We start from the raw sequence: 19,754 nt of genomic DNA, 5'->3' as shown, positions 1-19,754 counted from the left end.
AAACTCACTAAACCAACACTGCCAAACTCACTAAACCAACACTACCAAATTCAATGCACCAACACTGCCAAACCACTGCACCAACACTGTCAAACTCACTAAACCAACACTGTCAAACTCACTGCACCAACACTGCCAAACTCACTGCACCAACACTGTCAAACTCACTAAACCAACACTGCCAAACTCACTAAACCAACACTGCCAAACTCACTAAACCAACACTACCAAATTCAATGCACCAACACTGCCAAACTCACTGCACCAACACTGTCAAACTCACTGCACCAACACTGCCAAACTCACTGCACCAACACTGCCAAACTCACTGCACCAACACTGCTTAACTCACTAAACCAACACTACCAAACTCACTACACCAACACTGCCAAACTCACTGAACCAACACTGCCAAACTCACTGCACCAACACTGCCAAACTCACTGCACCAACACTGCCAAACTCACTGCACCAACACTGCCAAACTCACTAAACCAACACTGCCAAACTCACTTCACCAACACTGCCAAACTCACTAAACCAACACTGCCAAACTCACTAAACCAACACTGCCAAACTCACTGCACCAACACTGCCAAACTCACTGCACCAACACTGCCAAACTCACTGCACCAACACTGCCAAACTCACTACACCAACACTGCCAAACTCACTGCACCAACACTGCCAAACTCACTGCACCAACACTGCCAAACTCACTGCACCAACGCTGGCAATCTCACTGCACCAACGCTGCCAAACTCAATGCACCAACACTGCCAAACTCACTGCACCAACACTGTCAAACTCACTGCACCAACACTGCCAAACTCACTGCACCAACACTGTCAAACTCACTAAACCAACACTGCCAAACTCACTAAACCAACACTACCAAACTCACTGCACCAACACTGCCAAACTCACTAAACCAACACTCCCAAATTCAATGCACCAACACTGCCTAACTCACTGCACCAACACTGCCAAACTCACTGCACCAACAGTGCCAAACTCACTGCACCAACACTGCCAAACTCACTGCACCTCCACTGCCAAACTCACTGCACCAACACTGCCAAACTCACTAAACCAACACTGCCAAACTCACTGCACCAACACTGCCAAACTCACTGCACCAACACTGCCAATCTCAATGCACCAACACTGCCAAACTCACTAAACCAACTCTGTCAAACTCACTGCACCAACACTGTCAAACTCACTGCACCAACACTGCCAAACTCACTGCACCAACACTGTCAAACTCACTAAACCAACACTGCCAAACTCACTAAACCAACACTGCCAAACTCACTGCACCAACACTGCCAAACTCACTAAACCAACACTCCCAAATTCAATGCACCAACACTGCCTAACTCACTGCACCAACACTGCCAAACTCACTGCACCAACAGTGCCAAACTCACTGCACCAACACTGCCAAACTCACTGCACCTCCACTGCCAAACTCACTGCACCAACACTGCCAAACTCACTAAACCAACACTGCCAAACTCACTAAACCAACACTGACAAACTCACTAAACCAACACTGCCAAACTCACTAAACCAACACTGCCAAACTCACTAAACCAACACTACCAAATTCAATGCACCAACACTGCCAAACTCACTGCACCAACACTGTCAAACTCACTAAACCAACACTGCCAAACTCACTGCACCAACACTGCCTAACTCACTGCACCAACACTGACAAACTCACTGCACCAACACAGACAAACTCACTGCACCAACACTGCCAAACTCACTGCACCAACACTGCCAAACTCACTGCACCAACCCTGTCAAACTCACTGCACCAACACTGTCAAACTCACTGCACCAACACTGCCAAACTCACTGAACCAACACTGCCAAACTCACTGCACCAACACTGACAAACTCACTGCACCAACACATACAAACTCACTGCACCAACACTGACAAACTCACTGCACCCACACTGTCAAACTCACTGCACCAACACTACCAAACTCACTGCACCAACACTGTCACACTCACTGCACCAACACTGCCAAACCCACTGCACCAACACTGTCAAACTCACTAAACCAACACTGCCAAACTCACTAAACCAACACTGCCAAACTCACTAAACCAACACTTCCAAACTCACTAAACCAACACTACCAAATTCAATGCACCAACACTGCCAAACTCACTGCACCAACACTGTCAAACTCACTAAACCAACACTGCCAAACTCACTGCACCAACACTACCAAACTCACTGCACCAACACTGTCACACTCACTGCACCAACACTGCCAAACTCACTGCACCAACACTACCAAACTCACTGCACCAACACTGCCTAACTCACTGCACCAACACTGTCACACTCACTGCACCAACACTGCCAAACTCACTGCACCAACACTACCAAACTCACTGCACCAACACTGTCACACTCACTGCACCAACACAGACAAACTCACTGCACCAACACTGCCAAACTCACTGCACCAACACTGCCAAACTCACTGCACCAACCCTGTCAAACTCACTGCACCAACACTGTCAAACTCACTGCACCAACACTGCCAAACTCACTGAACCAACACTGCCAAACTCACTGCACCAACACTGACAAACTCACTGCACCAACACATACAAACTCACTGCACCAACACTGACAAACTCACTGCACCCACACTGTCAAACTCACTGCACCAACACTGCCAAACTCACTGCACCAACACTGTCACACTCACTGCACCAACACTGCCAAACCCACTGCACCAACACTGTCAAACTCACTAAACCAACACTGCCAAACTCACTAAACCAACACTGCCAAACTCACTAAACCAACACTTCCAAACTCACTAAACCAACACTACCAAATTCAATGCACCAACACTGCCAAACTCACTGCACCAACACTGTCAAACTCACTAAACCAACACTGCCAAACTCACTGCACCAACACTACCAAACTCACTGCACCAACACTGTCACACTCACTGCACCAACACTGCCAAACTCACTGCACCAACACTACCAAACTCACTGCACCAACACTGCCTAACTCACTGCACCAACACTGTCACACTCACTGCACCAACACTGCCAAACTCACTGCACCAACACTACCAAACTCACTGCACCAACACTGTCACACTCACTGCACCAACACTGCCAAAGTCACTGCACCAACACTACCAAACTCACTGCACCAACACTACCAAACTCACTGCACCAACACTGTCACACTCACTGCACCAACACTGCCAAACTCACTGCACCAACACTACCAAACTCACTGCAGCAACACTGCCAAACTCACTGTAACAACACTATCAAACTCACTGCACCAACACTGCCAAACTCACTGCACCAACACTGCCAAACTCACTTCACCAACACTGCCAAACTCACTAAACCAACACTGCCAAACTCACTGCACCAACACTGCCAAACTCACTTCACCAACACTGCCAAACTCACTGCACCAACACTGACAAACTCACTGCACCAACACAGACAAACTAACTGCACCAACACTGACAAACTCACTGCACCCACACTGTCAAACTCACTGCACCAACACTACCAAACTCACTGCACCAACACTGTCACACTCACTGCACCAACACTGCCAAACCCACTGCACCAACACTGTCAAACTCACTAAACCAACACTGCCAAACTCACTAAACCAACACTGCCAAACTCACTAAACCAACACTGCCAAACTCACTAAACCAACACTGTCAAACTCACTAAACCAACACTGTCAAACTCACTAAACCAACACTGCCAAACTCACTGCACCAACACTACCAAACTCACTGCACCAACACTGTCACACTCACTGCACCAACACTGCCAAACTCACTGCACCAACACTACCAAATTCAATGCACCAACACTGCCAAACTCACTGCACCCACACTGTCAAACTCACTGCACCAACACTACCAAACTCACTGCACCAACACTGTCACACTCACTGCACCAACACTGCCAAACCCACTGCACCAACACTGTCAAACTCACTAAACCAACACTGCCAAACTCACTAAACCAACACTGCCAAACTCACTAAACCAACACTGCCAAACTCACTAAACCAACACTGTCAAACTCACTAAACCAACACTGCCAAACTCACTGCACCAACACTACCAAACTCACTGCACCAACACTGTCACACTCACTGCACCAACACTGCCAAACTCACTGCACCAACACTACCAAATTCAATGCACCAACACTGACAAACTCACTGCACCCACACTGTCAAACTCACTGCACCAACACTACCAAACTCACTGCACCAACACTGTCACACTCACTGCACCAACACTGCCAAACTCACTGCACCAACACTACCAAACTCACTGCACCAACACTGCCAAACTCACTGCACCAACACTGCCAAACTCACTGCACCAACACTGCCTAACTCACTGCACCAACACTGTCAAACTCACTAAACCAACACTGCCAAACTCACTGCACCAACACTACCAAACTCACTGCACCAACACTGTCACACTCACTGCACCAACACTGCCAAACTCACTGCACCAACACTACCAAACTCACTGCACCAACACTGCCTAACTCACTGCACCAACACTGTCACACTCACTGCACCAACACTGCCAAACTCACTGCACCAACACTACCAAACTCACTGCACCAACACTGTCACACTCACTGCACCAACACTGCCAAACTCACTGCACCAACACTACCAAACTCACTGCACCAACACTACCAAACTCACTGCACCAACACTGTCACACTCACTGCACCAACACTGCCAAACTCACTGCACCAACACTACCAAACTCACTGCACCAACACTGCCAAACTCACTGTAACAACACTATCAAACTCACTGCACCAGCACTGCCAAACTCACTGCACCAACACTGCCAAACTCACTTCACCAACACTGCCAAACTCACTAAACCAACACTGCCAAACTCACTGCACCAACACTGCCAAACTCACTTCACCAACACTGCCAAACTCACTGCACCAACACTGCCAAACTCACTTCACCAACACTGCCAAACTCACTAAACCAACACTGCCAAACTCACTGCACCAACACTGTCAAACTCACTGCACCAACACTATCAAATTCACTGCAACAACACTGCCAAACTCACTGCACCAACACTACCAAACTCACAACACCAACACTGTCAAACTCACTGCACCAACACTGCCAAACTCACTGCACCAACACTGCCAAACTCACTGGTTTTGAGGCTTTAATGAGAAAGTGATGACAGCCGTTAAAGAGTTCGTTCACCCAAAAATTTTATATTAGCCCATGATTTACTCGCCCTCAGGTCATCCTAGGTGTATATGACAAACTGAGTTTTTATTAAAAAATGTTCTGTCTCTTCCAATGGCAGTGAATGGCTGTTTCTGTTTTGAAGTCCATAAAAGCGCATCTATCCATGATAAAAGTGCATCTATCCATGATAAAAGTGCATTTATCCATGATTAAAGTGCATCTATCCATCATAAAAGTGCATCTATCCATGATTAAAGTGCATCTATCCATCATAAAAGTGCATCTATCCATCATAAAAGTGCATCTGTCCATCATCAAAGTGCATCTATCCATCATAAAAGTGCATCTGTCCATAATAAAAATGCATCTGTCCATCATAAAAGTGCATCTGTCCATCATAAAAGTGCTCCACACGGCTCTGGCGGGTTTATAAAGGCCTTCTGAAGAGAAGCCACACGTTTGTGTAAGAAAAATATCCATATTTAAAACTTTATAAAGTAAAATAACTAGCTTCCAGCCAAACAAACATATGGATTTGACTTAAGTCTAAGCGCATCTTATGCGAGTAATGCGACGTACTGCTGATATTTACACTACATGACGCACTACGCTACTTCCGACGGCAAGTTGCCCTTTAGGCGCAAGTAGACTGCATTTGGCCGGAAGCTAGAATTTTACTTTGTAATGTGTTAAATATGAATATTATTCTTACACAAATGCATCGCTTCGCTTCAGAAGGCCTTTATTAACCCCCTGGAGCCTGTGGAGCACTTTTATGATGGATAGATGCACTTTTATGATGGATAGATGCACTTTTATGGACTTCAAAACTGAAACAGCCTTTCAATGCCATTATAAAGCTTGGAAGAGCCAGGACATTTTCTTATATAACTCTGATTGTATTCGTCTGAAAGAAGAATGTAATTTACACCTAGGAAGACTTGAGGGAGAGTAAATCATGGGCTTATTTAAATTTTTGGGTGAGCTATCCCTTTAAGACTGGCCGGTTTTTCCCATGCTTACAGAATCTGGCCTGGCCTGTGGTGGGAACTCAGACGATCCGGGAAGCCCATCGCTCGAGGACTCAGACGCTGAGGACCGAGAGGACGAGCCCATGGCGCCGCTGGCCAGCAACTCAGAGGATCTGGGATCTGATGAGGACAATCTCTCTACAGGTCAGGACTTGTGAATGTTTGGTCTTTTGCTAAACAGGGGTGTGTTTCCCGTACAACGACGTAACTCGCTGCTTATCTATCATAGTACGATGCATCATTGAAGAAATCCACTAGCTAGTCACGACTGTTTCCCGAAACCATATTGTCGCAAATTGGTCGTTAAACCACTGGTTGATGATGTCACGCAGATGGTGGGGTAATAACTTTTTAAAAAAAAAGTATAATAAATCTGTTTGAAATCGAATTAATGCTAGATGTTTTGCTATAAATTACAGACATGGCATCTGAAGAATTTTTTCTCAGGTATTTTGCTTTATTTCCAGATTGAATCATTGACTCGTTCTTACACACTAGAGCACGTTCACACATGCGCACTCTAAATGACATTTGTATGTATTCTAAATCAAAGACACAGGTTGCACTGAATGTCAGCTTGCTTATTTTGCTCAAGATCAGGATTTATTGAGTCCACGTCATGTATACAGGAAACTCTTCTTCTAACCACAGGTCGAGAGCTGTCACTCCAAACACACAACTCTGCGATGCTGTTTGCGAATGTTCGTTGGAACGATGGTTTCGGGAAACACAGACTCGTTGAACTGCTGATAACGACGGAACTTGCAACCATAGTTGGCTAACGATGTTTTCGGGAAACACACCCCAGAACGTGAAACTACAACTGAGGCTATTAACATTATTAATGCACATTCCTGACCTTATTTTTCCATTAGTCCAATAGAAAAAAATATTGCCCATGTAATTCCCAGCTAACAGGGAATGTTCTCAGAACTTGTCAAGCTTCTCTCAACGTTCTGAACTGTAACATTATTTTAAAGGTTCCTAATTAGGGCCCGAGCACCGATGGTGAGAGGACCCTATTGGAACTGCTCTTAGTATTATTATTCTTCTGCAAAGTGAATTGCTTTTTTGAGGGCCTAAACATGCTCGAAAACTCACGAAGCTTTGCACACGCGTCAGAAGTGGTGAAAATGTACATGTGATATGGGTCTCAGAAGTAGGTGTGGCAAAATGGCTCGATAGCGCCACCTACAATATTTAGATTAAGTGCCCCTGGCGCTATGTTTCACGTACAGGTATGAAATTCGGTAGACACATGTAACAGGCCAATATCTACAAAAAAGTCTTGGGGCGAAATCTGAAAACCAAACAGGAAGTGAGATATTTTGACTTTTCTCTGCGAAATTGGTGCCGTTTTTTTGCCATTTCCAGACGTTGTACTTTAACAAACTCCTCCTAGAGATTTAATCAGATCCACATTTTGTAAGTCTAATCTAAAGGCCTTTGCGACATAAAATTGCGAAGATCTTGAGTTTTCGCTGAAGGGTGTGTCCGTGCCGGCCTAACAAAATTCGCCATGAAACAGGAAGTTGTTGTAACTCGGACATACAGTGTCGATATGATACGATCTGCCCCAAACTTCACATTTTTTATTAAAGTCCTGGCCTGAAGACATCGACATGCCAATATTCAGATACAGTCATAGCACCACCACATTTTACACTGTGATTAACTACTCCTCATAGAGATTTAACCAGATCAACATCATATATAGTCAGTCTAATCTTAAGGCTTTAGCGGTGGTAAATTGCGATGTCCGATCTGCCCCGAACTTCACATGTTTGATAAGAGTCCTGTGCCCGGTTGCATAAAGCACCTTAAGTTTTTCCCTTAAGTATGATACTTAAGGGGCGATTTCCCCTTACCTAAGAGAATAACTTAAGGGTGTTGCATATAATCTCTTAAACGGTTCTCTTAGGTAAGGGAAACATTTAAGTGTTTCACGACAGCGATCCTGGATTCACGTTATAAAAGTATGTTGTTGCCATAGATACGCAAAACACTAACATGCCGCGTCGCGTCTAGGACAACTCGAGGTATCGCACACCAGACGCGCACTTTCTCAGTTTATGGACAGCAATATTGTTATGTTTAAGGACATAATGGAATTAAGATAATGTATGTACGTTATGTTATGACTGTACTGTACAATTAAATATAATCGTTGCTAAGTCTGCAGTCACTTTACCTCAGAGTGTCCGTTAACTGAATGAATTGAGAATATCACCTGAAGATCCGATACACACTAATTGTACATTTATTGAATGGTAGCCGATTTATGCACGTGGAAAACATATCCCACTACCGTCTGAAAACTCCCAGTTGCAAAAAAACGCAGTGCCATAAGCAGTTGTAACACCGCAGTTAAAGAGTGGTTGCGATGTGTGACATGGTCAAGGTATGCGATGTGTGACGATGTCAAATATTGCGCGTCGATCAAATCGGTATTCTTGCAACAATTTTTCATTGCTAAGATGGTCCAAAGGGTTCTCTCTATCCCTAAAAATTCTTCTTGGCACATAATGATCTTCAGCTGGTTCCATAAATTCAGCCATGTCGTCTTATTTTTGTCCGCGTTACTCTTAAGGTTACGATTTCCAAACCTTAAATTATACTTAGGGAAATGACCGTTAAGGGGTTTTATGCAACACTTAACGCTTTTTAAGGGATTACTTAAGTGAAAAAACAGCATTTAAGGGAAATTCTAAGTGTTTATGACGTTTTACTTAAAGAAACCCTTAAGTAACACTTAAGGGTTTTTTTCTGCAACACCCTTAGGTTTAAGGGAAACATAAGGGCGAACTTAAGGGCAAATTACACTTAAGGTGCTTTATGCAACCGGGCACTGTCCTGAACGCATCTACATGACAATATTCCTTAGTCATAGCACCACCTGCTGGCAACAGGAAATGACATGCTTTACACTGTAATTTACTCCCAGAAACATATTCAAATATGCCATGAAGTACCAAACATGATAGAAACATGTTAAATCATGCAACACTTGGCTAAGTGCTAATGTATGCGATTAACGCCACGAAACAGGAAGTTATTGTAACTCAGGTATACGATGTCCGATCTGCCCCAAACTTCACATGTTTGATAAGAGTCCTGTCCTGAACACATCTACATGACAATATTTAGTTATAGTAATAGCGCCACCTGCTGGTAGCAGGAAGTGTGGCAAATACAAATGACTTTGACATAGTCCTCCTATACTGCCCACCATGCTTTGTTTTCCTTTTTTTATCTCCAAAATTATCTGGTTTTTAATAATGCTCTTAAATTGTTAGCACAAAAACGTTATTTATACATCGTTTATGGAACATTTTTAAAAGTTTTAAATGTTGCTACTACTTTTAGAATGTTCAGAGAACATTCAAATGTAACGTTCCCATAATGTTTGAAAAATGATACAATGGAATGTCCCCTTAACATTTGTATATTCAAGAAATAAAAAACATTTAAAAACATATAAAACATTTGAAAAACTGGACGTTTTGAACTGGAAGGGAATATTTAGAAATAACGTTTTCATAAGTTAATGAGAATGTTAGCAAAACAATATTATATTTTTGTTAGCTGACTTCATGGTTTAAAATGTACCCGGAAATATTTCTGCCATTTGGTAAATATCTATAATGCACGGTTTTAGGCTACTGTAATAGGTAATATAGTCTTCCTTAAACATTCCTTCTTTAAATATCAATAGTCAAATATAAATATCAAATTATTTGTAATGTTTTTACAATAATGTTATTGTATTGTAATGGTGAACTTGACCTTCAGCCTTCACAGTTTATACACATTTTTTTTCTAATTTTGTGAATAAAACAAAGATTATTAGAGTACGTTTTACAAGAAAAGACTGTTTCAGTCTTTTCACTTTAAAATGTCACGTTTCATTTGATTAGTTTCTTTGTAATTATTTGTGAAATTTACTACCAATTTGAAAATTTTGTGAGTGAAAATTATTAAATCACTCATCAATTAGTAAATTCCACACCATTTTTTTTTCAGTGCATGTCCTGTTCAAACAGCCTCTTCAGAAAAGTGTGTTGTTGGTAAGGAGTAAATCCCCCACAATCCACTGCAAACTCACATTCAGGTTTGACCCCAATCTGACATGAAATACCCATCCAATCAATTCCCTATCAATAAAATCAAGCCCTGTCTGATTTTATAATAGTCTGTTTCAGAAATATGCGTCATTAGGGAAGTAAAATGGGTTGCGGATGCCGTTTCATGTTGACTTTAACAATTCTAAATAAACATTTGATTTGATAAGCATGCATGATATGTGCATTGTGAATATGAAAGTGATGACTCAATCAAAAGGTGGGAAATGGACACACATCTTTTGTCTTGAAAGAATGAGCAGCACTTATTTACCACTAGGTGGCGTCAGAGATCACAGAACACACATTTCTGATCTCTTTTCAGCACGAGACACCACAGAGATGACGGAAACAGAAGGGGAACTTGGGCAAAGTGAGGATGAGGACAAGCCGTGTGTAGAGGCCTCGAGTAGAGGGGCCGGTGTCGGGGCCCTCGAGGGCCATGAGGAGAGAAAGGAGGATAAACCACTCAGAGAAGTTCGCACTCCTCCAGCCAAACTCCCAGTGAAGCTGCTTAATAGACTGAGCAGTCTGGACAGTCAGTATCAATTCATGACATGCATGTATACCTGTTTTCTAGATTTGACCAACGGAGTGTAACGATCAAACATAATTGCAAAAGTTTTTTTTCACTTTATAAAGTCTCACTTTATATTAAGTGGTTTTAAGTACTATGTACAGGTTGTATTGTAAAACACTTGTGCTGCTACTGAGGTGTAATACGGGTAAGGTTAGGGACAGGTGAGGTTTAAGGGTGGGTTAACGTGTAAGGGAAGGTCAACAGTTTAATTACAAATGTAATTACATAAATTAATTACAGCTGTAATTACATGCAGGTATTTTCAAAATATAAGTACATGTATGTACACAATAAGTCCATTGTATCAAATTATTAACTTAAATGTTAGTACATAGCACTTAAAGCTACTTTTTTTCTTGTCCTGTAGATACCCACTCTCCTCAGGGCCGGCCGGCTCCAGCCACTCTGCCCAGGAACTTCACCCTCCCAAAAGATGCCCTGCGGGGCAGGATCTCCACCCCCACCGGCTCGCCTCACTTGGGGGTCCTGCACCCTCATCTGCCCCCGAGCTGCATCATCGAGGAACTGCACCGGGCACTGGCCTCCAAACACCGGCAGGACAGGTGAGGACAGGTCTTCACTAGTAATTCTGACAAATTCTGTCATCATTTTACTAAAAGAACCATATAAAATAGTTGATATGAAATGTGTGCTATGTAGTCAAAAGTTTGGAATAATTAAGGATTTAAGGGCCCTATCATAAACCCGTTGCAATGCAGTGCCAGGCGCAACGCAAGCTAGTTTCAGCCCGACACAGTTTTCATTTTCACGTCCTGCACCACGTTGTTTAAATAGCAAATGCCCATGGGCTGCTGGTCTGAGAACGAGGAGTGTGTTCAGGCGCATTGTTGGAGTGTTGCTATTTTGAGGAACTGAAATAGACTGAGCCATTGACCAACTGAAACCTGGTCTAAACTCAATGGCGCAGTATTTTTTTGTTATTTAAAGAGTGCGTTAGTAATATGCGCCTATAGGTGGGTCCACAGCGCTCATACACTTTGTCCTGTAGATGGTCTGCTCGCTTTAACCTCGCGCTCGAACAGATCCGTTTGCTCTCTGGAGAAGCGTTCAGTTTTTCTGCTTACAAATTCCTCCATGTGAATAGCTAATCCGCCATGGCGCGAGCGCAACGGGCTTTTAAAGGGAATGGGAGATGAAACTCTGATTGGTTTATTGCACGTTACGACCAAAACACACTCATTACTCATTAAGAGAATAGAGACAAAACACACTCATTACTCATTAAGAGAATAGAGACAAAACACACCCATTACTCATTAAGAGAATAGAGACAACCCTTTTAGACCATGCGCCGGGAGCGCCAACCATTTTTCCCATCGTTACACTAGCAAAAGTGGATTCGGACACGCTGTAAGTGCTCTTACGCCGTACGCTTTATACCATACGCTTAGATCCTTAAAGTGGGGCCCTTAGTGTTTTTGAAAGAAGTCTTTTGCTCACCAAGGCTGCATGAGTTTGATCAAAAATACAGCAAAAACAGTAATATTGTGAAATATCATTACAGCTGTCTTCTATCTAAAAATATTTTAAAAATGTAATTTATGCCTGTAATGCAAAGCTGAATTTTCAGCATCATTACTCCAGTCTTCAGTGTCACATGATCCTTTTTTTGAGAAAACCATGATACACCATCATCCCCCCCCCAAGCCCCCCCCCGCCCCACACACACACACACATAATTTATCCAGAACAGATTTTGTTTGTAACAATGTTACGATGTGTTTACTGTCACTTTTGATCAAATTATGTTACGGCTACATTAGTAGATTTGTTTTCGTTACAAAACGCTCTCCGTCCACATTAGCGTTTTCCGAAAGTTTCTCATCCACACTGAAATTCTGAATGGTATTGTTTGTGTTTGTTATGCATTGAAAATTTTCAACCAGATCTTTTAAATGTCAGTTTCCACAGTAAGGAGATCCGTGGTTCCCCCAAACGGCGCTCGGATGGACGGGTGTCCCGCACCGCCAGCGCTGAGAATGAGCAGAGCGGAGAAGTGGAGAACAAGAAAGAGGCAGAAGAGAACAAGGAGAACATGCGTGTGGATGAATACTACAGCGACCAGGACAGCTGGAACGACTCTGTCATCTCTGGTGGGTTTCTTTGACCTTGGTTTACATCACATGTTGATCGTGGACATCAGCGTTAAAAAATAATGATTATTGTAGAATTTTCGACCAAAAAAATATTTGTAATAGTTTTAGTTCTTGTTAGTTTTGATTTGCCATGTTTTTACCATAGTCTGTAAAAAAAGATGGACGACGCATCTCCGCTTCCTTCTACTGTAGAAAAATATCCCAGTAAAGGTCCATCCGTGTTAGATATAGATCCGGGTCACTAAAGAGCCAAATATGTAACAGTGATTTGTGAAACATTCATGCATTTAAAGGTGCAATATACAAGTTTTCGCCGCCAGAAGTCGCATTTTCAAAACAATATCAAAGGCGAAGCTTGATGACGCTATGAAGGAGAGTGGAACTATGAGAGATGTCATTTTCATCATCCAGAGATCATGTATGGTATAATTTATATATTTTACGAATCATGTTCATGGATGAGGTACTGAATTAGTTTTTGTATAACCTGTACGTTTGATCAGACTATTTTATGTCATCGTAATGAATTAGCTGCAAGGAACGTGAAATGTAATACTATATTAGCCTGTTACTGATATGTGACTATTTGTCAAATGATTTTTACACGTTTAAAACAATCGTACTAAAAGTACATTTGAAATTTGCAAATAATGGCTAAATATTTTTGTGCAACACATACTGTATTTAATTTCACTGCCATAGACTTGATAAAAAGCGTTACTGAAGTACAAACAAAGTGCAATATAACTGTATGTGTGCAATAAATAATATATATTTGCTTACCTGTCTATTAAAAAATATGCGAGAGCAGAGTCTCTGTCAAGTCCAAGTTTGTCGTGAAGCTCTCGCCTCTCTCCATCCTGAAAACGCCACGGCGATATTGATCCTTGTTTTATTTCTGTTTTTCCCAAAGCCTGCTTGCCTCAGTTGATCTACGTTTACAATTTTTTGGATTTTCTGTACTTGCCAATCAATAATCGTGAACCGGCACAACAGCAGCGTGCAAGACAGGGCCGGAGTGGGACTCATTTTCAGCCCTGGAGTTTCATGCCTTAGACCGGCCCACTTTAGTTCCCGACTGACTATTAAAATAATGTAATTAAACCCTCAGTATATAAGGCCCAATCTTTCAAGGACTATCCGGCCTTTCCCCCTACCCCTACCCCTCCAACCAAAAAAGAATCGAGACAACCCTACTACTTCACGGGAATGCGCAAAACGGAGGGGTAGGGGCAAGTGGTGAATTGGGATTGAGCCTAAGTCTGCAATAGTGCACTGTTCTGTACAGCCTTGTAATTCATCGTATTTTTCAAAAAAATAATTTTCTATTCAGTGCAATATCAGTACACAGGGTTTTATAAATACAGAGGTCCCAAAAGTGATCTAGGGGGTTCGGGGGCATATTATTTTTCCACTGTCATTGGCAAAGAACATCTGACTGTGTTAAATAGGAATCCATTGTAATAAAGTTATTCGCATTATTATGCAATAGGCTATTGCTCTACCTGCTCTCCTCTCTCATCTCCATCTCCTTCTCTCGTTCTTCTTCTCACACTGTTAATATTTACCTGTAAATCTCCCCTTCCTGAAGCTGAGTTTAGATTGATACAGTCTTTGCAAAGTGATTATTTATGTCGGTCGTTTAAAATTTCTATTGTAAAACAGCTGTTTAGTTTAGCCACTTGCACCTTATCTCGTGAAGCATCGCGTTGGGATTCGCGCGCGGCCGGACCTCGCGCTTCTGTGAACATAAATCCGCTTGCTTTGATCGGTCATCTCAAACATTTTGCCATTGCCGACGAGCGGTGTTTGAGTGCTGAAGCAGCTCAGATGATGAGGTCGGTTATCGTCGGGATATGCGAATCATTGCAGCAGTTAATATTAGGCAATTATTTCACAACGTTCATTATACACTCAGGAAAAATTACCGAGGTCCGGACCTCGGAGACCTCAATGGTCGGTACGGCCCTGACTCGTAGGCTATTTGGCCGCTTGAGTTTCTAGAAATATTTTATTATTCTGGCCTTTTCAGCGCCGCCTTTGCGCCTATAGGCTATTATCCATGTTTTGTATCTCTTATTTTTTGTTCGCACATCTCTAACAAAGTGACTTTATTTATTTTTTTGTGGGGCTGCGATAAAATAACAATAAAAAAAATAGTGGGGCTGCGCTATGACTGGAGCCTATAAGGAAAGCATTCAACCCAGTGCCATGACAACACTGGCCCTCCTGGCCAATAAAACAGACCGGCCCACCGGGAATTCTCCCGGTGCTCCCGATTAGCCAATCCGGGCCTGGTGCAAGATATTGTATCATAGATAAGTATACATAGCTCCCATTGAAACGGCCACTAATGAGGTTTCTATGTACAGTATATATATATATATCTATGGTTTCTACAAGCGAAAACCAGGGATATTGCGGATATTACGTCATTGATAGGCGACAATGACAAGGGGCGAGCCAGTATTTAATTGTATTAACAGTATTCATTGTGCAACACTGTGCAAGTGGTTTTTGAATATTTTATTACATAAATCTTACATATTGTACCTTTAAAGGTACCTTTATATAATTCTTTCTTTTGTGTACTTCCATTATCCTAAATGTTTCCAAGAAATTCACAATTTTAAAAAGTCCGCGTTATCCCTGGTTTTCCGCTTGTACTGCCATAGTAACCATGGCGACAGACATGGACAACTGCGTTACGTCTAGCGGCGTGCTCACGCTGTTGTTGTTTTGTTCAAACATTATGGACCATGGCAAGCAGACTTTGGGACAAAAGGAGAACTAAAACGAGGATCAATATCAGCGTTGCGTTTTCGAGATGCCGAGAGCTAGCATTCGCGGCTAACTTCGACTTGACAGAGACGCGCAAATGTAGAGATGAGCAAATGTACATAAAACTAATCAGTGTTATATAGATCAACATGATGAAATGTTAGAATATGATCAGTATGTTATTCTAATGTTGATCTAGCTTACTGCTAGTCTCATACAGACAACAAACTAACACATAGAATAACATTATAACTTTCAACACACTCAAATGCTGTTTAGTATGATAGTGTAGACCAAGTGAAACAGCGCTGCGTTACCTCACAATTTTAATTTGTTACATAAACTGACCCATGTGAGTATTATTCAGTCCGGTAGAATGAAATGTCCTTATTCCTTTATATCCGCGGGACTCGCGTGTGGCGCTGATATCTGTCTCTTATTAGCAATCGCGCCTTGCTCCATACCACAGTCATGTTAAAAACATCAATGTATTCACTCATCAATAAACATTATTTCCCATAAACATTATTAGATCCATCAGCATGACGACAAGTTCCATTCCGCTTATTCACTGCGTCATCAAGGTTAGCGACCCCTAGCAACGAAAGAAATGACATATTGTAGCTTTACAGGTTAAACGAGCAAGCACTGCTCACATTTTCTCCAGAAAAACCTTGTTGTTGTTTTTTGTTTTATTTTGCAAATTGGTCTCTGAGTGCCTGTTAATAATGTTGCGCTCAGAATACGCCGCATGGCAGAAAAGAAGAGGCTTTTCTTCCTCTAGACTTGATTTGTCAGCAACATCTGGTGTCCTACTTCTAATGCGTCTGCTGTCAGAGAGAAACAGACACACTGCAAACACACAGGGAACACTGGGACTGAAACAGGGCATGATCAACTCACAGCAAACTTGGAGGAGCCAGATGTTTGGAAATGACAAAATTACATTTTAAAAACATTGAAATAAAGACTATGTCTTGCTAAAGCTAATTTTATGGCAATTATTTATAAACTAAAATGTACAGATTGACTGGAAATTACACACAAACATGTTCTGTTCACAAGTGATATATACCCTGATTTATCTTTGTTTTCCTCACACATCACATATATCAAATTTCCATTTCCAGCTCTTCTCTGACACTGCTTGATAAACAAACACTTTTGAAAAAAGTTTATTAGGAGAAAAATTATTGGTTGTTGTGTTAATGCCACTATATTCTAAATAATTTTTACACAGTCATAAAAAACAATATACATCAGTTTTATACAATGAATACTGAAATTATGTTATGTTATTTTATGTTATGTTATGTTATATGTTATGTAATGTTATGTTGCTATGTTATGTTATTATGTTATGTTATATGTTATGTTATGTTGTTATGTTATATGTTATGTTATGTTATGTTATGTTATATGTTATATGTTATATGTTATATGTTATGTTATGTTATGTTATGTTATAAATTATATTATGTCGGGGCATGAATGTGCCTATAATTGACCCTTGTTTGTGCAGATTTCTGATCTGAGTTCATTTGACCATCATTAATGATCATGTGTGCGTGTGTGTGTGTGTGTGTGTGTGTGCAGGTACGCTTCCACGGCGGATAAGGAAAGAGCTTCTGGCGGTGAAGCTGCGTAACAGGCCCAGTAAACAGGAGCTGGAGGACAGGAACATCTTCCCTGTGCGCAGTGATCAGGAACGACAGGAGATACGCCAACAGATCGAAATGAAGCTTGCCAAGTGAGTCTGGAGTAAAGTTTCATACACAAATGTTTTATATGCACTACTGTACAAAAGTTTGGGGTCAGTACCATTTTTTTATGTTCTTAGATTCATCAAGGACTCATTCATTTGATTTAAAAGTGTCAGTTGTGTTACAAAAGATTTCTCGGTTACACTTTATAATAACTACATGATATGAATCAATAGTTAAGCATTAGTAAATAGTTAATTCATCATTTATAAAGCATTAATATACATTAATAATCAGTTTATAAATACAGCTATAAATTATTTATTCTTGATTTATAAGCATATCTATAATGTTTAATAATTGTATTTTTATACTTTATATTAATGATCAATTTATCATTTCTAAATTATGTATTACGTTATTTACAAACCAGTCATTTAGGAGTTTTCAGTGGTTCATAAGATCATTTATAAAGTGTAAGTGTAAGTAAATGATTAATAAACTATTTAAATGTACATTTATTTACTTTTTATTTAGACATATAATAATAGTTACTCAGTGAGTTAAAAAAATGCTTTATTAACACATATTCCTACTGTAATTCATGATTAATTAAGGTAGTTATAAAACATTTAATAGTTGTCAGAACTGTTTTTGTGAGCTCATCTAAAGTGAGGACTAGTTATGCCTCGTAAAACTTTTATAAAGGTGATTTAAAGGTTCGGTTATCTTCTAAACAGAAAAAGGAAACAAACAAAACACAGAGTTAATAAAAAAAGTTAAATAATAAAAATAAAGCATTAATTAACACACTGAGTAACTATTACTATATGTCTAAATAATAAGATGTATAAATGTACATTTAAAGAGTTTATTAATCATTTACTTGCATATGCTTATAAATCAAGAATAAAACATTTATAGTTGTATTTATAAACTACTTATTAATGTCTATTAATGCTTTATAAATGATGAATGAACTATTTACTAATGCTTAACTAATGATTCATAGCATGCAGTTATTATAAAGTGTTACCGATTTCTCTTTTAATAAATGCTTGAATAGATGCGTTCTATTCATCAAAGGATCCTGAAAAACCAAAAAGCTTTGATCACAGGAATAAATTACATTATTTTACAATTTTACTGTATTTTTGATCAAATAAATGCATTTTGATGAGCATTAGAGACTTCTTTCAATCTTAGACCAATCTTCAGAATCTTACGACCCCAAACTTTTGAATGGTAGCGTACTAATTTCTATAATAAAATCTATGTAGTTTAGATCAGTGGTTCTGAACAGAGGCTTTGCTTCAGGACTCTGATTGTACATTGAACACTGAGTGCAAGCACAGGCTGAGAAGCTCTACATTTTAAACATGGTCAAATTACTCATGCAATGAAAACTAATCAAGAAAACAAACTTTTCAGTTCGTTATTTAGCTGTGGAATGCGCATGTCACATTACCTTTATCCCCAATGCCGGACTTTGAATTCATAAACTCTGATTCAACTCTGATTAAGCTCTTAAAGTAATACTTTGCCTCAAAAATGAGAATTCTTAATGGTCATTATTAACCAACTTCGGGACTTGGAGAACAGAAGTGGACATTTATTGTTATGTCGCAATACAAGATATTAATGAGTGATCTGTGTCTGTTTAGGTGTTGTATGAGTATCTCTGAGGCTGTTTTTTGGTGTTCAGTCTTCAGCTTAATGTCATGCAGTCCGTGTGTGTGTGTGTGTGTGTGTGTGTGTGTGTGTACAGCACATATTAACCAGTAGGGGGAGTTATGACCTTTTTTCTATGATCACGCACTAATATTGGCAGCCTTGCTTTTCTATGGTGGACTGAGATGGGCATGGCAAAACCCTTATTCTCTAGTAATTTTTGTGTTCATTTCGGGTTTGTGTGATTTTAAAGTGTGCTTTGGATCATTGAAATGTCCAACCATGACCAGGGTCAGATTTAACATATGATACAATTCAAAGTTGTCATGGGGCCTTTGAAAGAAAAGCTTTTAGCAGTCAAAACATCTGTCAATGCTAAATACCTGTAGTTTTGTTTTCAACCTATTTTGTCTCACACAACCCATTTCCACTGAAAGGTCATGTGACTTTGGCAAAC

The 19,754-nt window shown here is 40.6% G+C and overlaps 1 protein-coding gene across 1 annotated transcript in view; it reads left to right on the top strand.

Annotated features, from left to right (window-relative positions):
- The window catches only part of phactr3b (phosphatase and actin regulator 3b), a 102,870-nt gene that overhangs the window by 48,751 nt on the left and 34,365 nt on the right, over window positions 1-19,754 (top strand). The window contains exons 4-8 of the mRNA XM_084101588.1: window positions 6,319-6,468; window positions 10,771-10,983; window positions 11,393-11,588; window positions 12,949-13,139; window positions 17,520-17,673. Coding sequence (XP_083957714.1) covers window positions 6,319-6,468; window positions 10,771-10,983; window positions 11,393-11,588; window positions 12,949-13,139; window positions 17,520-17,673 — 904 coding nt within the window. The remainder of the gene's footprint in view (window positions 1-6,318; window positions 6,469-10,770; window positions 10,984-11,392; window positions 11,589-12,948; window positions 13,140-17,519; window positions 17,674-19,754) is intronic.

The sequence above is a fragment of the Abramis brama genome (genome assembly GCF_963993115.1).
Source record: "Abramis brama genome assembly, chromosome: 23".
Classification (NCBI taxonomy): domain Eukaryota; kingdom Metazoa; phylum Chordata; class Actinopteri; order Cypriniformes; family Leuciscidae; genus Abramis; species Abramis brama.
The sequence above is the reverse complement of the archived record's forward strand: the minus strand, read 5'-3'. Positions and strand labels throughout refer to the sequence as shown.